This window comes from Nilaparvata lugens, chromosome 7 (genome assembly GCF_014356525.2).
Source record: "Nilaparvata lugens isolate BPH chromosome 7, ASM1435652v1, whole genome shotgun sequence".
NCBI classification, from domain to species: Eukaryota; Metazoa; Arthropoda; class Insecta; order Hemiptera; family Delphacidae; genus Nilaparvata; species Nilaparvata lugens.
In genome coordinates, this window is record NC_052510.1 from 47,896,768 (window position 1) to 47,923,004 (window position 26,237).

General features: G+C 34.4%; 1 protein-coding gene across 1 annotated transcript in view; it reads left to right on the forward strand.

Moving 5' to 3' along the window:
- LOC111054315 (syntaxin-binding protein 5-like) overlaps positions 1–26,237 on the forward strand; it is a 375,057-nt gene that overhangs the window by 300,575 nt on the left and 48,245 nt on the right. The window contains exons 3-4 of the mRNA XM_039431956.1: positions 7,963–8,113; positions 8,989–9,155. Coding sequence (XP_039287890.1) covers positions 7,963–8,113; positions 8,989–9,155 — 318 coding nt within the window. The remainder of the gene's footprint in view (positions 1–7,962; positions 8,114–8,988; positions 9,156–26,237) is intronic.

Here is a 26,237-nt window from a genome sequence, read left to right on the forward strand (position 1 = left end):
CGGTCGTGTGTTAATGGGAAGAATATTCTTCATCCTTTTTAGAGAATCGACAATTATTTGTTGAAACACCGCCGATTTATGAAGTTACATCACATTATTATATTATCGTTATTCTAATTGCATTCTATCTTTATTCTCATCGATTAATTATTTATAGTTTGTAAAATTCGTTAAATAACTAGCATTTTCGTAATTTAATGTGAATTAGTTTACAAGCCAGTAAATATTGTAACATACATAAAGAAATCCAATCTAATCTCTCTCTCTCTCTCTCTCTTTCTTATTCTCATGAATACTTTCATCATTAGTTTCATTCCACATGGATGCAAATAACAACTTTTCTTTCCTCCAGTATTGCTAATGTGATCTAGTATAATGTTGATAGCTTAATATATACTATATTATTTTCTTCGATATTTGTAATTGATCAATACTATTGCAGAACTGTTAAATAATTATTATTTATCTCTTAAGTTTTATTTAATTTTACTGTCAATTTTTGTAAATGTTACCATAGGCAACAGCCTAGTAACAATTATCAATAAAATATATCTATCTATCTATCTATCTTTCTCTCTATCAATCAACCTATCCATCTATCTCTCTCTATCTCAAAGTACTCAAATACCTCTCACCATAGAGAAACGAAAACTATAGTTTCAGATTTACTTCATCACTGCTCTCACCCTCTACCTTTACTTCGTGTTTAGTTTGTATTGGATAAACTCCAGCGACTGATCGTTAGCTGACATTGCCGCTAATTGAACAAGGAGTAACAACCAATAATCTCAAAACTCTCTTGCTATATAATATTATCTACAAGTATGAAGCTCCATATTAGTGTATACACTATCGATCTGCTCAAATCTGTTACTGTATGCCTGGATAATTATTGTTGGAGCTCGTTATAGTAGTTCATCAGTAGCTTGTTCGTTTGATGTTTCATGTCGCGATGTTTCACAATGATTCATTCAATCGGAAGCGATTCTAATCAAGAGATGTTCATGTTGTAGATTTCTGAAGTTTTCTTGCTATGTTGAGAAGCTATGTTGATGATTATGTTGTATCCAGTTATAGGTGAACTTGTTTAGAAACTCTTCTGCAGTCTTCATCCTCTTTGATGTAAATAATGAACTAATTACACGTTGAGTGTGTTTGAGATTTTTGTTCTTACAATAGAACTCAAACTTCTCGTTGTGAACACAATGAAATAAAAACACACATATCTCGTCAAACTCTACAGTTCTATTTGGTACAGGACACACGATATATATGTGTGTTTTTATTTAATTATGGAACGGTTCTACAACATCGACAGTAACTCAGTTGTGAACACAGTTAACTTGTATCTAAATCTAGTGATATCGTTACATTAAGATAGTAACTCAAACTTATTTATGTTGTTGACTTCTTCTGTTGAAATCTCCATCTTATTTTCCATTTTCTTCCATAAGATCTCTCCAAGTAAGAATTCAAGGAAGTGCTAAGTAATAAGAAACAAAAACCTCATTAGATTCTGATTAGAAGATTCGTAAGGCTTTTCATATTCAACAAAGGTAAAAAACATTTGTTTGAGAGGGAACATTAGAAAAATATTTGGAGAGAACTTCAGTTTATATTCTGTTCATTCTTTTGAAGTATTCATTAAACCACTGTTTGAGTTTAATTTATGAAGTCTGGAAAGTCCTCGTGTTGAGATACTAATAATGAAAATATTTGTGCGTCTCGTAAAACTTCATCAAATATTAATCAACAGTGCTCGTTGTTTTTACAATTGATACACATCTACTATTCTACCACGGCAGGATATAGAGGTAGCAAAGAATGTAATAAAGGCGACTCATGTTTTGCGTCGAGTTCAATCCACGTAAAAAAATCTGAAAAAGCAAGACACTTAAACGAGAACCGGCCGAAAATTATCTTCATGTTGAATCAAAAGTTGCCTTTAAAAGCAAGATAATTGAATCTTATGTACAACAGAAGAAATTATGGGAACAAGCTAGAAAAAAGACGTCGTTGAATGGCAGTGTTATTAAATTTAGATAACCGCTCCCCTCTATCTGTCTGCTCAGCGTTCTTACGTCGTTATTCTACCAGAGAAATGAATTTGAATCTGCCATAAACTGAGTTTCTTTCGAGATAGTGCGCGAGGGTTGGAAGAATGAAAACGAATTAAAAATGTCTTCTACCTTGGTCTATCTCTCTCCTGCACCTTTCTTAGTGGTGATTATGATTTCGTCTTGCAGGAATATGAGGTTAGTGAAGTGTTTTAATTCACCTCAAGATGAACGATGAGCTGCAATCGTGGTAGAAAAGGTTCAGCGTTTAGTATTAATCGAAAAATCACTGGTCTCTCGAAAAATCACAAAAGTCTCTTCCTTCTTCTATCTTACCTGGATTCTATACATCACTGAAAGTCATTTACTGTTTTATCTGACAATATTTCTTCGCCTTGGAATTTATGTATAGTTTGGATCGAGTGATTTTATGTTCGACTTCTCTTCATTTACGGTACCAATATGGTGGATTTTTAGGAGCATAAATGTTGACGACTCTGTACGCTGATTGAGATTTGTATGTATCCTTTTTCATGAACTTCCATGAGATTTCTAGATGCAGTCGTATGAAAGCTCTCACATCCCATTTCGATTTCGTAAAAGTTACAGATCAGTGGTCTAGTGGAAACAGTGCTTGCGTAGCAGCCTAGAGGATCTGGGTTCAAACCCAGATATTCGGTTGTTTTTAGCCAGGTCACTTCCGTGCTATAGGATGGGCACATGAAGTTGTCGGTCCCGGCTGAAGTATGACATCTGTGAGGCTCATTGACTACTGAATTTTGAATATATTCAGGCGAAGTCGGACCTTCCCGCAAAGGACTCTCCACCATGAAAAGCCATACAAATTCAATTTCTACAACATCGTTACTCAACTTATTACACGTATTTTACTTACTCATTACTTTAACTCAGTACTAGAATTTATAAACTTCGTTAGAAAAGAAAAAAGAGGGTTTTCTCAATTCAGTGCAATCACTTAAAAACTAAATCTGTTTGGATGAAGGAAAAATTGTGAGGGTAAAAATTGTCCGAGTTTCATTTTCAATGTGTTTGCTTCACTTTTACCACCGTCACTTTTTTCTCCAATAGATTGTATCTCGTCTCTTTCCGCTGAGGAGTCTATTCTCCTGTCAAGTTACAAAAAAGTTCATGCACTATTATCCTATGGTTTCGAACACTATTTCGAAAGACGCTCATGTCAAAAACGAGGGACCGTAACCCCTGCACAGTGAAGCGAGTATGAACCCAATAAACCTTGCAACCCATGTCTCTGACTTCTTCACTGCTTCAGGACACAACCTTAAGCTTCTTCAACCCCTTTTCACACATTCTACGGTGCGTTTCCTCCATTTCTCTCACTCTTGAACCGTTTCTCCGCTTCTCTATCGCTTCGAGATTCGACAATGTCTCTCCGAGCTCGGCTTATTCTTCCCTGTCATCTTCTTTGAGTATCCTATCAGGCTTTGCTTTTCTATCTCGACGTCAACTTTTCGAATACTTCAATTCACTTGAGGATCCAAATTGGAGATCGAGGAAGAACTAATTGCTTCTAAATATTTCTTTTAAAGAAGGAATCAATTATTGTGAAAATCGTGAATATGAATATGTAGACCATAATCCAGTGGTCCATAATCTTTGCGGAATGATTGCGAAAATTTTGTAGATATGTTTGACAATTTAATTATTTCTGGAAATTTTGAAGAAGTGTTGAAAAAAGAGTAGAAAATATAGGCAGGTTCCTAAATTGAGAAAATTGAGATGCCTCTTGTTTGGAAATATTCCAGAGTTCCGGAAGATGTTTACCATTCATGAGAAATGGGAATAACGTTTAAAAGTGTGCTTTTAATAAGAGATTCATTGAAAGATTCCTCGAAAATAGAAAGAGTCGCTGTAATATTCTTCGTAATTACTATGCAATAATTATTTAAAACTATGTGGACTTGGTTCTCTAGTAAAATAATGTGATGGAGGCAATGAAATGATTAAACTATTGTACAATGCCTTCAAGAGGTATGAGGGTTATACATGCTCCTCAAAAGGTGCGTACAGATATACGCGCCGCGAACATGAGAAATTCACTTTTAATCTGTATTTTTACAGAAACGGTAAGATACAGATATAAAAAGCTTGGCATCAGCTGATTAAAAGTGAATTGCTCATGTTCGCGGCGCGTAACTCTGTACGCACCTGAAGAGGGGAACCGAGTTGAAGGATGAACTCATCAGTGCACAATTTGAAATGGAAAGAGAGCAACAGTTCTTGAATTAGTTGTGGTTGAAACTTGTACAAGTCCTCTTCATTATGTGACAAATTATTCATTTATTTCATTCTCACTAGTCTGGAGAAGCAGAAATATCTCAAAAATAAGACATCAAATTTGTTGATGGTAAGTTTAATCTGCAGAAGTTGATTGTTGAAATCAGTTGAAGCATCTAACATCAATCTAAAATTACTAAATTTTAGTAAAGTGAAATCATAACCCTATTTTGGACTTTTAAAATGTTATCTAAATTTAGGAGAGAAATAGTAGAAGGAGTATCCTTAGTTTTTCGACCCCAATCAGTGCTTCTTTGTGAAAAATATAAATAAATAAATAAAATCATCGAACAGAATTCATACCGATTCACATAATTTGTAATTTCATGTGAAACTAACTATTGATAAGAATGAATTTAAAGCAATGTTATATCTCGGAAGTTCAAAGATCGTTAACCTGAATAAAAATCATATCAATTCATTATATTTTTCAAATAAAGAAATAAATCGAAAATAAGGAGAGGAATATCGAGGAGACCCGACCTCAAATTATGGGGAAAAGACAAGGAGGAGAAGAGAGAGAAGAATCTTGAACGATTTTTGAACAATTGATCAAATATTAGTCTTCCATCATCCATGCTGTCAATTATTCTCACTATCTCACCTCTGAAATATCTCAAGCTGAAGGCATGTCTGATTGCAAGGTATTTGCTCATTCTGTGTATTGCACAATAATTCATATTCGAGACGAGATAGTTATTTAACGACTTTTCCATTCTAATGAGATACTGTATCTCAAACTATACTCGACAAAACTTTCTGATGCTCGCTAGCATCATCAAGTTGAAATTATCCAGATTATCATCTCCAATCTAGGTTATCCATTACAACCATTATTCCTGACTCGTACTAAATTGACCGTATCAGATTTGAAAGCCAACAAAAGGATATGAAAGTTATCGTCATGTCTCTGAATTATTTGAAATTCAAATGTAGGATTCATTTATTCCAGTACAGCGTGAATTTCATTCCGAACGAATCTCTTGACAATCAACTCCGTAGATGGAACTTTATGCCATTATTTTATTGTATGGAGCTTGCCATTTCACGTATTTATTTCTTTCTTAATATTATTGACGCTCAAGGCACGTACTCACATTATTATTGAAGTGCAGTCATAAAATAAAGTTTCGCGCTCTGCGATGTAGCTGGAATTCAAATTAGTTCCTTAACTATTTAATTATTGAGCTTTATGTAGGATCCCTTATATTCTCTCTGAGGCTATAGGGAAGAAGAGTTATCGAGTATCAGACAAGGATAGAGTAGGTCCTTTCAAATATCAACTGCTATATCATAATATCTCCAGTAGAGTCGTTTTTCAGTCTCCAGTCATTGGAGATAAAGACAAAACATATTCATTCTGTAAATAGCAGTTCCAAGAATTTTCAAGCTGCTCTCTGAATAAAAGTGAAGTAATTCCTTTCCTATACTGAGATTTTATTCTTCTTCACAACTGAGATCTGTCAGCAAATCAAGCTGTAACAACTTGATAGAATGACTTTCCAACTGTCATAGACTTGAGAAATACTGATTTAAGCTGTAAAAACTGAATAGAATGAATTTCCAACTGTCATAGACTTGAGAAATACTGATTGAAGCTGTAACAACTAAATAGAATGATCTTCTAACTGTCATAGACTTGAGAGATACAATTGAATTCCGTGATTTTTAAGATATTCATTATTTGAATATGCTTCTTATATGAGCTTGATTCCAGTGAAACCTGTTCAGAATAGAATTTCCAAACTTATGTTTCAAATCACGCATATTGTCTTTATTCTTCTTAAAATAGGCTAACATCCCTTGAGTTTTAAGAATATATTATCGCATTTTCTCTTCCTATTTCCCGAAATGATACTTATGGAAAAATATTGTATTATATCATTTCATAACTCATAGAACTCCCGAAGTGATATTTATGGAATGATATTCTATTATTCAATTCTACAACCTTGAAGAACTCTTCAATGTTGTTTTCCATCACGAACTGCTTATTATTAAATCACTTTTTGTTATTAAAAAAAACAACTAGCAGTCAGATTTTTTCCAATAAATGAATACAACCAGGAAGATGGCGGACCTGCCGAAAGATTTCGTTGTCACAGAGAGTGATTAATTCATTTATTGGAAAAAATTTGATTGCTAGTCGATCTTTTTAATAAAAAAATGTGACTCTTGTTTTCTGATGGATTTGTGGACAAAGATGAATGGGTTGAATGTAGTTGAATGATTTGTGTACACTGGAGTGAATAGTTTGTTTTGCTACCATTATAAACCATATAGAGTATATTATGACGTCTACTGGAGTGTAGCTTACCTGTGGTTCTCACATGGACAAATAAATAGTATTGAGGCTTTGAAACAGGACCTGAATCACTGAAGTACTTCAAAAGCTCTGGATAAAAGCATTCCAAGCTCTGAAACAAGAGCTGGCCGTCGAAAAGCTTTAGTTTGAAAGGTGTGATCCAACCAATGTTACCCCATTCAAAACCAGAGTTCAGAGTAGCCTTTCAACAAATTCGTGGTTCGATACAGTGGAAATTGACTGCCACTTGCTTTGATTCACTGGAGATGCTTGTCAGAGGGTCGTTTCAGCTGCTTGAACAAAGTGCAAACTCTGGTTATGAAAGCAAGCAAAGTGCAAGCATTGGGTTATGGAATTGGTTATTGGTTTCGAGTGGTTCTGAGTCATAGCATAAGGGATTTTGATATTTAATATCCTAACAAATCTTGTTACAATGAGAACTACCGTTCTGGAATTGTACTATTCGAAGATATGAAGTTTGGAGTGAGAGTGTAATTCTTATTGAAAGTAGTCCTGGAATCAGTGATTCAGCAAAAAAATATATATAAATGATTTTTTACTCAATTTATATGATTTTTCTATTTTGTACAATTCTATATGATAAAATCTTACAAATTCTAATTGTTTTGGTTAAGAAACCTGAGTAAAACTTTAAAAAGCACGTCACATTCTTCCGAGCAGCAGTTAACAAATTTAGAATCGCCATGATGGTAGCCAACCTCTGTAATGGAACGGTACCTGATGAAGAAGAGATAGTATTAAATATCAAAGTTTGTTTGTTTGTAATAGCTTCTTAGAGACTCTTATCAGATTGTAGTATTAAAATATTGTAGAAAATGTAGTTTGTTCAGAATTCAAAGTAGTTTTCATGTTTGTTTTGTTGTTCGCATTAACCTTAAATAATTAAAAAAATGAAAGTTCAATATTCACAACACTCGTTTTCTTCAAGCCGCTTTCCCACGAGATGTGAGACGAAGCCGTGAAACTTGCATTCGTGGAATACGTTCCAAGTATACAACAGTGAGTTTGCCTCTGACGTCACCAGGCGTTGAGACAGTTCACGACTGCCCACGTTTCAGATTAGAATATAATATTTATTTATTTTCGAAGGCCACTCTCCACTAGTATTTCAATCCCAGGTGATGATGAGGGGATGAATGATAATACAGTACAAACGTTAGAACTTTAGATTGGAGATGTGTATTTGAGCATCCGTTGTTTTCAAGCTTGTTTCCATGCTGATGAATATATTCCTTGACTTGAGCGTTGGCCGCACGCGCACAGACTGGGGAGGCCGGGCGTGGACGCGCACGTACGGCACGAGTGTTGCGCGGCCGTGCTGGCAGCTGTCTTCCTCACGAACGAGGGCGGCCTCATCACGGCCACCGCAGACGACCACATACACCTCTGGGACTTCCGACAGAAACGACCGCAGGTATCCACAGTACTTATCAATACACAATAGTCGATAATCAGTAATCGATAGTCAATATTCAATAATCAATAGTAGCCAATAGTCGATAATTAGTAGTCGATAGAAAATGGTCGATAGTCAATAGTTGATAATAGCCAATAGTCGATCAATTAAAAACAGTCGATAATCAGTAATCGATAGTCAATAGTCAATCTTAGTCAATAGTAGATAATTTGTATTCGATAGTCATTAGTTAATAGTCAATAGTCAATTATAAGCTGTCTCCCCACGAATAACAGCCTGTGTGAAAATACAGCCAATATAGCCTGTTCCCCGTGTCTGGAATAGAATAATATGACTATACTCTGTACAAAATTACTTCTTACTTGGATGGACATGCGCAGCAAAGAAAGCATACAGTGGGAGTGATACAGAGGCGCGGTGTTGCCGTTTTGAAGCGTCCAGCGTTCTTCAACTTCTAGTGACTGTTCATGTGCTCATGCTACACATGTGAAGTTTCCTCTCTGAAAGCAGTCAGACGACTGACAAATTGGCAACTGCGCTTCTACATATGACTCTATTGATCACTGTAATTGGCTGACCTCCCTCCATTTCTCTGCGCTGGATATTCCTCCAAGTTGTAAGTAGTTTTGTACGGACTATAGGGTACTAGTAGGCCTGTTCTTTGTAACTGGATAAAAGTTTCGTCTGAAAGAAAATAATGTAGGGCACTACGTAAATATTCTTGGTAATAGAATTGAAAATGTATATGTGATTGATTTTAATGTAATGTAAATGATTGATTGCTCGTTTGTTTGATTGAATGATTGCTCGTTTGTTTGATTGAATGATAGATTGTTTAATTGATTGATGAATGATTGATTGATTTGTGGCAGGTTGTGCACAGCCTCAAGTTCCAGCGGGAACGCATCACGTGCATCCACCTGCCGCTGCAAAGCAAGTGGCTGTACGTGGGCTCCGAACGCGGCAACATCCACGTCGTCAACATCGAATCGTTCGTCGTCTCCGGCTATGTCATCAACTGGAACAAGGCCATCGAAATGTGAGTACATCCATTCATCAAAACAGTAAAATATTAGTTACGGTATCGCCTTAAATATATGTTATTGTACAATCACTATCCCCTAAACAAAATCTGGAAGTTTCTCTTAGGGTCGTTTGCATAGGCCAAGATCAAACTGAATCAGCTGTTGGCTTAAACTCAAAATAAATCATATTATAACAAACAAGACTTGATACGGATTTAATCCAGTTTAAAATGAAATTCAGTTTAAACTGTCACTGTGCAAACAGCCCTTAGGGTTCGAACACGCGACCTGCACTCTTCATCAGCTGATTATATCTGTATTGGTACAGTAAGATGAAGCTAATGAAGAGCGCAAGACTTGTGCGTAAGCGATGCACTAGTCTGTATGCACTAGACTTCCACAGTTTTGATGTATTGCACTACAAATTAAACAGCTCACAGTATTGAGTATAATTAAACATAGCAAATATAGAAAGTGACGTCTTAATTGATATTCAGGTTATAGAGTAACCATCTGATCGACATTAGTTTGATTCCTAATTTGCTTTGAGACTCAGCTCTATTCTTTCCCAACTCCGCACCGTTGCCAGGTTTTTGTAGTGTACGTACAAATATTATATATTAATATTCGGAACTTCCAAAATATGTCTTCACGAATGATATATATTTTATTGTTTATAAAATAACATCATAGTACCCTTTTTTGAAAAGTTTTCAATATAAAATAACATTTCAAAAAACACAAGTTAAAATCAAATTATAAAATTTCATATTAAAATTAATTGTAATTGTTCATTATCAACAAGAATCTACTCGTACAATTAATATTAGATCAGATTCATTGAGAGCTCTTCCCTCCACATTTCGGTTGAGTATATTTGGTCTATGTTCTAGACAAAGGTTAGGTTTCCCAAATAACAAGATGAAAGAGAAGTACAGTCCTAGAAATTCGAATGAATGTTGTAACTGTTGAGAAAGATTTTATTAGAACGATAATTATTTTTCGCCCCACTTGGATGTAATGAGCTGGTTTACGTGCGTCATATGGAGGCCGAAAGTGATTGTTTTCTGACCAGGCCGGTAAAATTTTTACGGCCCTAGGGCTGTAAAATAACCTTGAAGTCAGCTGATTCTGATTTGATGTGAACGTGTTTACAAAATAGTTTATGAAACGGAATCAGTTTATGCTTCTAGAATTGAATAAAGTTTTTGCAATAAGATACTATCATTTTATTTGGATGAATGAAATACAAATGAGATATTATAAACTATTCAAATTCAATTTTCAGAGTATAATAGAATCTAACCTCAAACCTCCTAGTAAAGCGTTTATCACGGAACATGGTGGATAAACGGAATCATTTTATGCTTCTAGAATTCAATAAAGTATTCTGTAATAATATACTATCATTTTATTTAAATGAATAAAATACAGATAAGATATATATTATAAACTATTCAAATAATTCGATTTTCATAGAAGGATAGAACTTCTAACCTAAACTTCCATTGACATTCAGATCACATCAGATTGGCCGAATTTCAAGTGTGCTAAAACAGCTGATCAAAAACTTTTTCAAGTGTGATAACCAGCTGATCAAAAACTTTTCATTATTTGTGTTTATCGTTCAATAATTAAAACATTCATAATAATATCATCTTATTGTCACTTGGAAGAATAAAAAGTATAAACTCAACCTCTTACATAATTGAACATAATCTTTTAGGTTATTTAGACAAATCAGAATAAAAAATAAAAATACTTGGACAATTTCTTGATATTCAGATTTGCTAGAGCTATGACCTTCCACTTTTGCTTTCGGAAGTGCTTATAATAGACAATGAGAATAATTATTATTCTCATATATATATTGTTTATTTTTCTGTGTGGCGAAAAATTACGTTCTCACCATGGGCAAAAATGTTTTTCCGGCTCTCAATCTTTTCTAGTCCTCGGCCTACGGCCTCGGACTTGAAAACCGATTTCGAGCCAGAAAAGTCTCATTTTCGGCCCTAGGTGCGAAATATACTATAATCATGTATGTATGGAATTCTCAGATGGATTATGGACTATGTATGAATTCTCAGATGGAAACTTATGTATGATGAAATTATTATAATGAGTAATCTGAAGATTCCCTACCATTTTCCCCCTTTAATCTTCAATTTATCTTATTTCTACTTATCACTGAAAAAATCCAACCTGAAAATCCAGAATATCCCAACAAATTAATGAATCATTCCAGTCATTTTTCGCAATGGAATTCTGTGTAATTCATCCACTTCTGACGGTCTTTCCCACAATCCAAACCGTTTTTCAATCGAGCAGACTGCTAACTGTCTGAAAGGCTAGATTCGATTACCCAAGTAATGGTTATTATCGGTAATGTGTGTATAGTAACCCATACGTATAGTAGCAGGAGAGAACGCATGATGTCAATAGCCAATTAGCCGCCATTCAATCTGCATTGATTACTTGGCAAGCAGACTACGTGCACTAATCAAAGGGAATATATTATCAGGGAGAACGATACACACGACACACAGCCACGACCAGGCACTCAACTGATTGGCCAGTTACTTATCTTATTTCGCTCAATTGGTTTGGTCTGCCATTACACAGGTACTACCCTAACCTGTATGCCGACTAGTCAGTATAGGTTTCAGCCTTGCCAAGCATTCAGACTGTATTATTATTATTATTCAATGATAGAATGTTGAGAGCGCAATATAGAGTTATCCAAATTGCTGTTTGGATACAGTTATACAAAAAAAGTTGAAAATCTGCATGATTACTGTAGGACTATATTATCAACCTTCATCACAAAAAAATTTCTAATCAATCAAATTATAATATGATTGGTTAGCTTGATGCATTTCTCTGTATTACCTCTCAGCAAGAAAAAACCCTTACTTGAATTAACCATTTTTTCCAAGAATTAACTAACCTTGTATATGAATAGTGTTTATTCAATGTATAAATGAATGCATATACTCTGCTTCTCAAAAACAAAATCACGGAAATTGGATGAAGTAGTAGCATTCGAATTTCAACCCAAAACCATATTTTGCGTGCAGTACAGTATTTTGAACAAAACTCACTTCTCACTCTCTTCTCAAGTTGTCAATGGTTAACCTAATCTGGAAATAGAATAATTCCAATTTAAAATGAACAGTAAGGTTATCAAACATTTCATGAATAGAATATATCATTAATTTTCCATATAGAAGGAATGTCTACCTTCTAGTATAAAACAATTATTTCTTAAAAACAACTCAAAATTGCTCTGAAATTAATAATAATAATAATAATAATAATAATAATAATAATAATAATAATAATAATAATAAATTTTTATTCCCATTAATATGCAAATAAGCGATCTAATCAATAAAATGTACATAATATTCAAAAATATAATTATATGAAATTTTCTACAAATATAAATAAATAGCATTTTTTAGGAAATTAACCTACTCAACTATGGGAAACCCATGTTCTAGAGCAGCTGTAGTAGTAATACATTAAATTTAGAGTGGGGGTACAAATACATTGGGTAAGTGAGCTCACATATTGTTCGAAATTATGTTTTCTGTATAATGTGACTTTTGTGACTCTAACTATTAAAGACTCTTGAGAAAAATAAACTTAAATTTTAAAGTATTTGAAAGTATTTCATGATACGGAATATAAGATTCCTTTCATTTCATCACAAAAAATGAGATTCAGAATATCTATTTTCATATTGGAGAAAACAAGTCCCCGGTTCCTTGCAACATGCTCACTAGGTTTTTGAAAAAGTCTAGAGACTACGCCACTCATCAATTTCAGAAATTTTCAAATCATGTTGCATCCTCTCATATGTATGCGAGAACTTAAACGTTCGGTCAATAAACTTTGGGATTTGTCTGAGAGGAAAGCAATACAGTTGCCTAGCAAGGGCAGAGTAATGAGATGAATAAGTAATGAATGCAAAGCCAGTCGAAGGTTGTACTTTAGATGAGAGCTGCTACTATCCGATACGAACTCCAACCACCATTTCCAACGGTCTGTTAAGTATTGTTTCTGCTAATGAAACTCCATTGGCAGAACAATGCCGCCATTTTGGAACAATGGAAAGGAAGAAGAAGGCAGTTCTTAAACGCCTATCATTAACAGCCGACCAAGTGCTCCATTATCGGGGATGATTTGCAAGGAGACTTGATTGCTGGAAAAAGAGGGAAAGATTATGTAAATGAAGACATGAAGAAGGAGGAGAAATCATATTTTTAAGATCTCTTGGGAGAATAAGCGTATGATATAGGCCTCTCTTTTTTAATTCCTATGGTGCTATTTTAAGGCGTAGAATGAGCTGTAACGCCAAGGAATAAGTAGTGGTGAGAATTTTTTAGGCGTGGAAATTCTTGATGAAGGCATAGATGATTAGATTAGATTTGGGCTCAACTCACAATTACGCAACTCAGATCGAGAAGAGACTCGACTCTAGTCGAGAGCATGTGTTTCCAAATGGTGACACTCAGACCAGTCGACTCTAGTCTCCGCGACTGTCACCATTTGAAAGCACATGCTCTCAACTAGACTCGAGTCTCTTCTCGACCTGAGTCGCGTAAGTGTGAGTTGAGCCTTAGGGTTGGGGTTGATAGGGTAAGGTGATAGATTTTAGTTGATGATTAGTCGGTTATAGATGTAAGGATTTGATAAGAAATTCTATCAACTGAGTTCATACTGATCTGATATTTACACTGATGTTGAATTGTCATGTAAATTATCAACTGCGAAAGGATATTAAATTGGGGAAGGATTCAAAACATGAAAATATTTTAAAATTATGATAATGTCAATAATATTCATATTCTAGTAGTGTTCAATATATAGTACAGATCATCCAGTTGGTGATGAAATATGAGTTTGACAAATTGGGAGAAAACTTGTAATAAGAAAGATATGAAAGATTCTGATCCTCCAGTTGGTGAAGAAATATGAATTTGAAAAGTTGGGGAAAACTTGAACTATATATATATTGAAGATTCTGTTAACTAAAACTACTTATTATAATAACAGATTGGATTCAGGCTGATGGATGTAACAAATTTTTCAAATTTAACTGAATTGAAAGCATTGTTTCACACTTAGAATCAAAGTGAAGATACATTATCAATTCTAAAAACGTAACATACAGTATTGATTGATTCATTTTGATGTATTTTATTATACTGAACAGGTCTTGATGAATTTATTTCGAGCCGAGACTATATAATCACCCTATCTCTATCAAAACTTCCCTATCAACAATATATTCCTTGAATCTATCTTGAAAAGTTGGTAAAATAGCAGTTCATTGAAAAGTTTTAATTTTGAATAAATTCAAGGAAATATCTTGGTTTCCTTTAGTCTTCCAATATCAAAGTTTGGCTACGTACCCTGCAAATACACAAACAAGGAACAGCGTCCATCGATATGATAAATCATCCTCAGTTTAATTTCGATTAAATAGGACATTATAACTTTGAGCACGTGGATGAATTGAGTGCTGATCAAACTATGAGTGACGTCAATTTGGTCGTGAAGAGACGAGTCCAAGCGTGACGTCAGCAGTCCTTTTGAGTCAATATTGAAGTTGCCTATTTGCGTAATCAAGGATATTGAGTGGAAGGATACGCCGAGTGAATGTATTTCTGCTATCTGTCCTTAATAATAGTCCAACTTCGACCGAACAATTTCCGCTATATAAGCTCGGGCGTCTCCAGCTTTATCACTGTCAGCATTTCTCGAATGGGAAGCATTGATGCCATTCATGAGGATTGCTGACAGGTGGAAGTGGATCGCTCCACAGGGTATTGTTCGCGCACAAGTTGGGCACAACTCAAAGGCATCTCCGGGCTATGACCTGGATATAAGCTGGAGAGCCCACCCAACGTCTTAGCAGATAATTTCCTTCCATAAACTTGGCTCGAATCACTACACTCCAGAGCATACTGTTGCTGAATTCGGCTTTGATACAATATATTATGTATCATCCCCCTTTCCACTTATTGACCTCATCAATTGAATGGAGCATAAAAATACACTACACAAGAATATTTGGAAGAAATGAAAGGTACGAATTTCAAAAACTATTTCCTCCACCTACTGTCTAAAGTACTTACTTTACTCCCTGAAACCTAATACTAAAGTGTCACTTTTTCGCTCTCGGTAGTAAAAAACAGAAAAACTCCCTAGGGAGTAAAAGTGACTCCATTTAAATAACATGGGAGTATCTCTATTTTGAAACTTACATTGTAATAGGTTAGAAGGTCTAAGCTCAGATGAGAAAGCATAATAGAGGTGTCTGTCATTGAGTCAACTGAATTCAATACCACAACAAGAAATTTGATTAACTCATGAAATATATGTTTGTATGATAATTATTATATTCTTAATATTAGTAGGCGATAAAAATTTATACAATTTTTAAAATATTTTATTCTATTCAAAATACCAGCCAACAAATATTTTTGATCTGCAATTCAAATCTGAACCGCGTGATCTGGAGTCAGCCATTTTTGGTAGCTGCTCAGCTGATATAATTGTTACAACTTTTGCCGATAGATAGCGCAATCGGCAGTGCCAATCAGACGACCGGTTTTTAGGTTTTAGATTTAGGTTATGTTGTTAGGAATCATTGTCACCAATACGTAAGTTATTAGAATGATTTTATTTGCAGTTTCTATAAAAAAATGTAGATGGAGGGAAAATGTTGTGTACATCACGAGCGAAAAATACTTTTTCTCCCTCAGGAAAATTGCTGCCCTCGGCTTCGCCTCGGGCTTCAAACTTTTTCCCACAGGGAAAAAAAGTCGTACTTTTCACTCTAGATATACAAATAACTATTATCTCTTACACCCGGTTGCACTGTTGTAACTAGAACCAATCAGAGAAGCCTTCTCATCAGAAAAATCTTCTTTGATTGATTCCTGTGGAGTTGAATCATGAATAAATTCAATAGGCCTTTATTCCAAAAGTTATTGTCCAAGCAGACAAATTTGGAAATTTGCAAATCGAAATAAATCTATAAACTTTCGGTTCGTTTTCATCATAATGTTAAGAATGTCAGAAATATTCTTGCTGATCAATCCCTTTGCAAATAAATGATAAATAAATCTATAAAATTTTGGTTCGTTTTCATCATATGTTAAGGTTGTCAGAAATTATCTTGCTGATCTTTGCAAATAATTGATGAAAAAATAATTATTGTGAATGAGGTGAGGGATCTTGATATATATTTTAAGAATACAAGAAAAATTAAAATAGTGGAATACACACTCTAAGTGGTGTGTGCTATATATCCGAAGTCAACATATATGTGTACTATCATGAAATGTAGGGGGATGAAGTGCTGTACTTGAACTGTTGAAAGCATAACGGAAAAAGAGAGAAGATTAAATGAGAATTAACATTAGGTTCATAGCCTGTTGTTGACGTAAAGTGAATTTAGTATAAAATTGTGTTGAAGATGAGTTGAGTAATAGTTACTGGATTCAAGCGAACTATCTGTTATCTCTAATTCAATTTAATTTTGAATCTATACTGTTCTCCCTTCGGGATGAAAAGTTTTCTTCGCAACTGAAACCTTGAAGGAGGAATAAAAGAGAAAAATCTCCAATCACTATTTTAAACCGTACTAGAATGACAAAAAGGTCTCATCCAGTGTTTGGATTCAATCCATCGGTGCCGTTAAGCTACTCGAGATTTCCCTCGTGAAATGTTGTTGAAACTGCATCTTGGAAATTTAATCCACGATCAACTGCTCCGATTGTCCTCTTCTAAGCTGTGATAGCTTGGTGGATTTTATTTTATGACGCTCATATTCAGCGGCGTTGCAGCCAAGAAAAGGCTCGAAGATATTCCGTGTGAATTTTAATTTAAATCGAAGTAGCACCGTGGTAGTCTGCTGCGAGCTTATACGCGTAAGCTGCGAATAGCTTGAAGAAGTTGCGACACATAATAAGGTTTCTATTAAGTCTCTGTGCTGCTGTAGGAGATCCCCTGAGTTGTTCTACTTTGATCAAATTCCTGTAATCTTACCAGTAACAAAATCTAGGTCGAAACTTTATCCCTGCGGTCTTTATTAAAAATTTAATAACGGAATTGAAAATACCTCCATGTTATGCCACGTTTTATGCTCTATGTTGCCTACGTTGCCGCTTTATATCTGTATCTAGGGAGTCAGACAGGAAGCAGACACGGTCCTGGTGAAATAGTGACACTGTTTTCCAGGACGCCATCTTCTTTCTTCATAAACATTCATAAACGTTGCCACATAACCTGCTTCTTCCTTCAAATTAAAAAATTGATTCACGATTGAAAAGATGGTATTTTTGTGGAAGAGGATCTGATCAGATAGTGAGTAAATTACTTTTCGCCCCACTTGGATGTAATGAGCTGGTTTTCGTGCGTCATATGGAGGCCGAAAATGATTGTTTTCTGACCAGGCCGGTAAAAGTTTTACGGCCCTAGGGCTGTAAAATAACCTTGAAGTAAGCTGATTCTGATTTGATGTGAACGTGTTTACAAAATGGTTTATGAAACGGAATTAGTTTATGCTTCTAGAATTGAATAAGTATTCTGCAATAAGATACTATAATTTTATTTGGATGAATAAAATACAGATAAGATATATAATAAAATTATTCAAATTCAGAGTAGGATAGAACTTCTAACCTAAACTTCCGAAGTCAACGACAACAAGCTAACAAGCATTGTTGACGTTGACATTCAGATTGGCCAAATTTCAAGTGTGCTAAAACAGCTGATCAAAAAACTTTTCATTGTTTGTGTTTATTATTCAAGAATCAAAACATTTATAATAATATCATCTTATTGTTATTTGGAAGAATAAAAAGTATAAACTCAACCTCTTACATAATTGAACATAATCTTTTAGGTTATTTAGACAAATCAGAATAAAAAATAAAAATACTTGGACAATTTCCTGTTTTGCTTTCGGAAGTGCCTAATAAACAATTATTCTCATATTTATAATGTTTATTTTTCTTTGTGGCGAAAAATAACGTTCTCACCATGGGAAAAAATGTTTTTCCGGCTCTCAATCTTTTCTAATCCTCGGCCTACGGCCTCGGACTTGAAAACCGATTTCGAGCCGGAAAAGTCTCATTTTCGGCCCTAGGTGCGAAATATACTATTGCTATGGCGTTCTTTTTTCTCTTTTTATTCATCATACTAGTACAATACTTCATTAATACTAGCATACTAGTATTAATGAAACTTCAGAAACAACTAAAGAAGATTTAGTCCTTATGCTTTCATTTTGATAAAAAATTACGCCTGCTTCAGCTATTTTAAACATCGGGGCACCGAGCTTCGCTCGTTATTTTCATTTGTTGATAAACAGAACACAATTTATTCTCTAAAATGAACCTGTTTATATTTCACAGCTGGCAATATGTCATCTTATGAATTTCGGGGATGCGATATTTTGATTTTTCACATACTTACATTTTTTACTATCCACAGCTGTTTCAGCCAAGGATGAATTATCCTTTTAATGTCGTTCAGCGAGTTTTCTCAAGGATGAGACCTAGTGCAATCGAATCTTTATATTATAAACCTACTATGATCCAAATTTCGTGAAAATCGTTAGAGCCGTTTCCGAGATCCGTTAAACATAAATAGCCAGATATATAATACAGAAATTGCTCGCTTAATATAATAGGATATAAAATTACAGTAACTCGAGTATATAATCCCGTTCTTTTCTATCATCCAACAGTTCCTGTCTTCTCTTTATTGTTTTCTTCCAAAATACCGATATAATTACCGATAATACAGATCTCGATTTCATATCAAATCATGTATTGAGAAGAAATACCATCAAGGTTTTTCATTTTATTGTAAGGCATGTTTCATCTTATTACAGTCATTATCAAATTCAAACAAAACCCAATAAATATAAACAAAATAATTCGAATAATATTATGGTAAAACTGTTTCTCTGTATACAAGATCGATGGGTGTTCGAAAATCATCTTCAATGTAGTATTTTTTCAGAAATAATATGAATATCTCCCCTACCATACTGTTTGATGCATGGTGGTTTCTTGAGTACCAGAGAATTAATAGATGCTTTCCAAAATAGTGTAGCTACACACACATCGATTTTTGAATTAAGATTTTTCCGTCCTTATAAATTCTATTAGATTTAACAGATGATTTCAAAGAGATGGTGTTTGTCAAGTTCAGTTTAATCTGATGGAATTCATAAAGGTGCGTACAGATTTACGCGCTGCGAACATGAGCAATTAACTTTTAATCAGCTGATGCCAAGGATTTATAAATGTATCTGACCGTTTGTGTAAAAATACAGATATAGTCAGCTGATTAAAAGTGAATTGCTCATGTTCGCGGCGCTTATATCTCTACGCACCTTATGGACGGCAAAAATCGAACGTCCAATATAATCGATGCGTATGTAACTGAGTTTATTCAAATATATGAACTCACCTCTCCTGCAGAAATTATCGACTTTGGATATCATTGTCTCGATTTATCCAAAGCCGCTTTTGAGAAATAAAGTTTATCCATCAATTTGTGTCATGAGTGTTGTAAAAACGCCCAGCTACTTGCGAGTGAGTGCTTAGTCGAGTTGCTGACAAGTTCGACAGCCTATATAAAGATCAAATGAATCGAATACGTGGCGAAACAGTCTAATTCCAGTGCAATAAGGGCGAGAAATACTCATAATAATGCTGGCGGCAGTGAATAGGGCTGTTGCGAACGCCGTCTATAGACTGGAACTGTTTCGCATTATTTAAATTGGACTCGTTAGGTTGGAATCGTTCCACTCGCCTTCAAGCACCTCTTCAACTTCTCCTCATAACATTCCGCCGTCAAATGCCGTACCGTCTTTCCTTTCCCAGTCTTTTCCCATACTGCTCGTCGTCCTCATTCTCTCTCTCTCTCTCACTCTCTGTCTTTCTCTTTCTCTCATGCTGCTCGCCTCAACCAGCAAAATGGCTCTTTGAAGCTGATGCCAACTTAGCACGACTGTTCAGTTGCAGCCCAGGCGTCTTCTCTGCAGCCTGCTGTTAACAATAACTAAGCTATCGTCTTGGAACAATTTGGACTAATAAACTCCGTTGGAAGATGTTTCTGCAGTTGATGAAAAACTTGTTACTCTAGAATCTGAGAACTCCTGTTATTGTTTCATACACTTTTCTTCCACTCAAAATTCAGCTTAGATGCAGATTCTCCTTTTCAATACGATTGATTCCTTTACACTTCCTTATAACTTCTGTATAATCGTAGCAACTTTTATTTTAAATATTATTGTTTGCTGTGTTTATTTTTTGTTATCTAAAATTGTGTTTAATTTTTCTGCACTGGATATTTTTCAGAAAGACTTTCCGTAAAGACTTCTTATTTCTTTCAATATTTGTATAAACTATTGCATTTTAAATTGTTTACTTGTATTATGTGTTAAGAGAGCAATTATGGGATATTATCCTTGTGCTCTCATAAAATTTATCTCAAAATAAATAAAAATCGTCTTCGTTGTGTTAAGCTGCGTACACATATGTACCCCCGCTCGGCAGTCGCACCGATAATGAACGTTACGGAAGATTGTTAGCTCTTCTCGCGTTCCCCGGTCGATCCACTCTTGCTCACCGGTCGATCATCAATCGCTCTGCTGGAGTGACATTCGGTTGCGGAGCAGAGCGAAAGTCTGTACGCACCTTTAGATACTACAGTCATCAACTATCAACAATATGTTTTGTAAACTCTGCTTCTCTCCAGAGTTCCAAAAAACATCATCCTTCTTAATTTGATGATCGACTCACAAATAAACTTTTCGTTAGAGAAAAACTTTCCTGGTAGAATTATATTTGCATTCTCAAGATTCATTGTCGGAAGTATGATCGTGTATTATAATGTGGAACAAGTTCAGGTGTGTAGGTTTACTCCATTCATAAATCAAATAAAATCTGACAGTCATCTTTCTAGATAAATTTCAACTGAAATTGGATGATCTCCACGATAAGAAAACAAATTTCATGTAGATTCTTGGTATAGTGAACGTGTCCAGAGAGTATAGAATGGTAATCGTATTTTGTTTCAAGAATATGCGGTCATTCGTGATTTACTATACGTGCACATTACTATTCAAACTTCTTCACTTCAACAAATAAATATCCCACCTATTCTATTCTTCCAGAAGAATAAAGGGTGTATCATTCAGATAACAAGGAATTGTGTAGGGATATGACACGATTTCTAGATATTATATTTTTCAATTGATTTCGTAATATCTGATACTTACACATCTCTGTAACTTACACAGTTTAAGATGGTTTCTTGAGATATCTTATTCTATGTTACTGTATAATCCATAACTTGAAATAATCTTAATTCTTTGTTTTATTCGTCATGGATAATTTCAATGATCCCACTCATCAATAAAGTCATCATTCTCCATCCTACTTCAGTTATACGAGTTCAATACCAAGTCAGCTTAACTTATTTAGCTATCAAACCTTCGTTAATTTATTAGTCAATGAATATACTGGTTTGTTACGAATTGTTGGTACATTCTGTTGGATGATATTCATCTCTTCAAACCTTTGAGCTCCATTTGTCTACAAATGCAACATTGAATGAAAAAGACTAAGAAATTGTCAAAAACCACAGATTTATTGATACTTAGACCGGTTTCGGTTATTACACCATTGTCAATCTCTGATGACTCTGTGGTTTTTGACAATTTCTTAGTCTTTTTCATTCAAATTCATATTGAATTACCATAATATCAACTTCTCAACTACACAAAAAATGTAACATTCATTTCAGATACTGTTGATGGTGAGATACTGTGATACCTATCCATAATGAAAACAATGGGTTGTTATCAAAATATCACTCATCGCTTATTGACTGAAGATGACACCATTGCTGTTGAAACATGTTTGTGATTTTTAAAATAAATAAGTGATATTTTGACAACAACACAGGGTTTCCATAACATTCATTTGTTCAAGAAGTAGGCTTCAAGTTCACAATATTTCAATGAAGCTCTATGTCAGCGTTGCAGAGCTTCTAAACTTTGACACTGTCGGTCGTACTCGTACCAGTAATAATTCCCAGTTTGTTTGATGCATTAGCAAGTTATCTCATGGTATAACATTAGGAGGCAGCAATCTGCATAATATATGGCAATTACAGAGACCTGTCAGAGCACTGAATCGCATGATGAGAGTAGGATGCTCTGGCCTCAATCAGGAGAATCTCCTTGCATAAATCAGGGCCTGCTCAATCTCAATCAGACGTGTAGAGGATTCCGATGACGTCTATGTAATATGCATGTGTGAATGCCTGGAATTCAATTCCTCATATAATATTAATGCAATTACAGTCGTTACGTATACATACGATGTTATCGGAGTTCCCTTTGGTGTAATGTTGTTTTTTAGAGGATTTTAGAGGGAAACTCATCATATTTTCCTGTGCCAGGACATTCATGTTATTAGGTATTTTTTCCAATCACAGTCCCAAATCATAAATTGGTCGTTTATTTGAAAATAATGTAAAAATGGTTATTCATCCTCTATTCTTTATTCTTATGATAAGTACATAGTTAAGATTATCGAGAGAGGGAAAATAAGATTGACTTGTGCTATTCCTCTCCCGAATTTAGATAAGATCACATAAAGTCCGAGAGAGGTTATATTTCCGATAATGATTGATTCAATCATTACTCCCAGCAGTACTCCCAGCAGGCTTCTCATCAATACAAAGAAGCGTTTAAAATATGAAATGAAATCAAATTTATTTATTCCTTTTTACAAAAACATAGCAAATTACAATTAAAAAAAAATTGGAACTTACCACACTAACCAGTATTGGTTAATCGGTCAAGTTGCAGAAAAATAACATAATCATCAGTACTTAACAAATTATAAAAATGGTTATAAATTGATTATACAAAATAAAATCAATTGATCATTTAGTCTAGCATTATTTAAAAAATCTCTTGCACTCCATTACGTCTGCAAACCAATTGAAAGTGAACAAAGATATTCAACCAGTACAATTTATCTTGAATATTCAAAAAATATAGGTTATCACATATTATGTTGTGGATTTATTAACTTCATTCCTGAGTAAAGAAAAAAGATTTACTTTCATCGGAGAGAGAAGTACCGTAGATATTTCAATCAACAATCTATTTACTACATCAACCAAACTTAACCATTATACCTACATAATTCTATTAGTTAATATTTGAAATTCAATATTTTGAAATTTTTCACAAATATATTGATAACCGACTCCTGGCAGACAACCTTCTTGGTTATGCCAAAATTAAATGGCTTAGTTTGTTTTCTTTTTTCCTTGAATTATTAATCATGCATATGAAATGTTTTTTTTTTATTCTTAGCATTGTTAAATAAAGGCCTTTTTAATTAATTCATTCATTCATTCATATTCAATTCTATCAATTCTAGGATGTTGAACTTGATTATCTAGCATACAAGTTTAGTACAAATGAGTTTAAAATCTCAGCATCCATTCAGTTACCTTCAACTGTCGAGCCAGTTATGTATATCATTATCATTGGATTGATGCAATGCATTAATTATTGAAGAACAGTGGAATATATTGTGAAGTGGTGCGAACGTGAAGAAGTATTATGAACAAAATTATTACCAATCCATTTATTTGGACAGCTCTTGGGAATTGAATTTATATATTCTCATGAAATTCAGTATAGAAATTACGGCAGAAATATGAAGTAAAATTAAGTGAGTGAGAATAATTTCAAACGAGAGAATTCCCATTTCTGACTAATCTGAAGAGCAGAGATCGTATCGTGATGTTTATTTTCAGTTTACTGTTTGAGAGGATGATGGGCCGAGCAAATATGATCCTCTCTCATGCGTTTCAAATCAAGTGCAGCTCTGAAAAGCTTATAAAAACACATCTATGATACATTTCCATCGTGGCTTTCATATTTATCAATTCCAATCTCAATTAAATACCAACTTGTGTTGTGCGAATCAACAGACTCTCATCACTTACCATGACGTGTTTTCAATCATTCCATTTCAGTGCTTTTGAAAAACAAAATCTAATTGGATTATTATACAAGCTTTGATTCCCAGATTGGATCTGAATGGGAACCAATTACTGTAACGTCATCTACCGATAAAGTATCTTTCTGTATGAGAATGTTGAATTTTTCCAACTCCAGTTCTATCGTAACTGAGAAATTTTTATTTGAAAAATAATTATTTTACATCAATACTGAACCATCATGCAAATTACAAACCCATGTTACATTTGTTTTTTCATTATCAATAAATGGGAATAAAATCAGGACCTCCTAAATAGGAGGTATTTAGGAGGTCATGATAAAATCTCACATTTATGAGGGGGGAAAACTTTTGCTTGTGTGTGAAATAGAAGCAGATGAGTGTTTTTCCTATTCAGATATGTATGGGATAAGAGTGGAGTTTGTAGATTCTCTAGAAAAATAAAATAAATCAAAATATAGATTTCAAAATTTCTGGTGGAACAGTGTTTATCCACTCCACTTGTCATGTTCGTGTCATTCATTCCCAAACTTCATCTAGTGATGGGCCTTCTTAACCTCGAACCTTTTTCCTTCGATTGTCTTCCACAACGTTTTTGGAAAAGCTAGTACAATTTGAAATCAGGAATACGTTCTCCCTGTTCAATGGTAGAAACATTGGTGGAATCTGTCGCTGAGCTAAAATATAAAATCTCCAACAGTTACAAAGTTGATTAATTTTAAGGGCGGTAACATATTATTGAAGGTTCAGTAATCACTTTTGATATTCAATTTTCATCGTTCATTTCTTGGATATTATGTTCCATTTGTCCACTGAATGTGGTTAATTAGTTAATTATGGAGAAGGTTGAATGGAAAGGATTGATAGATCATTCAAAAAAATTCACTTCTAATCTTCCTCTTTTTTGCTGTAAATTGACTCTTATCGTATACTGGTTCAAGATCACAATAAAATATGATGAATTTCCATTTTCATACCCACAGGCGAATTTGAAGAGGTGCGTTCAGACTTATATGCCACTCCTCACGCCCCTCATCTGCTGATATATTTGTATATTTTGAAGATATTTTAACATGAGTATAATTTGTGGATTTAAGTGAAATTTTTAATATTTTTTGTGATTGTGAAGGAAGATTTTGGTTTGGATTCGTATTTTGAAATTAATTAATCTGATAAATCCAAAATTATTGTAGTACATACATTTTTTGGACTTGGAATAATGTGTGAATTAAGTAATTATTTTACATAACCTCTAGACCGTGTATTCCAAATAAAGGTTTAAAGCAGTTTTGGGCGAATGCCTGTTGTTTTTACCTGCATTGTATCTATTGTCTATGAATAAATAAAATAAAATAATAAAATGATATGATACGCACAGAATTAGCTAATTAAAAGTTTTTAACGCGTGTTCATGGGGATCAAGTCTGTAGCTGCAGGGGTATATTCTATACCACTCCCTGTACGTACTCCTAATAGGTCTTGCAATAATACTAATACGGTCCCCCTCTTCAAACCTCTTCAATAATAATAATAATTTTCATTGCCAAAATAGTCGTAGGTTTTTTGTAGTCGTAAGACCCATTGACGGCTTAAATTATATATTTAGGCGGTGGGACCTTCCCGCAAGGGACTCCCCACCAACAAAAGCCATACGAATTTACTTTTTTCAGTTGAAAATTAAGTTTTTGAATTGCCTCTTGACAAGACTCTTTATCTGTACGCACCTCCTTGATAATTATTTTCTACTACTTCTCCCTTTATCAATTAAAACCGAGTGTATGCTCACTTCTCTTATACACACTCATCAAACTTGAAAGCTATAAGCTCTACTGCCACTTGACATCTAGGAGATGTGTGTATGTAGTCTCCGAATAATATCATAATAACCGAACACGGCGTGTCGTTTGAAGCCGCGTTGGATGAGACGTGGAACTGGAACGTCGACTGGTGTGACGCGGCTAATAGGCCTAATTCTCCCTATAAGCAGAGAGGAGCTGCTGAAGGTTCAAG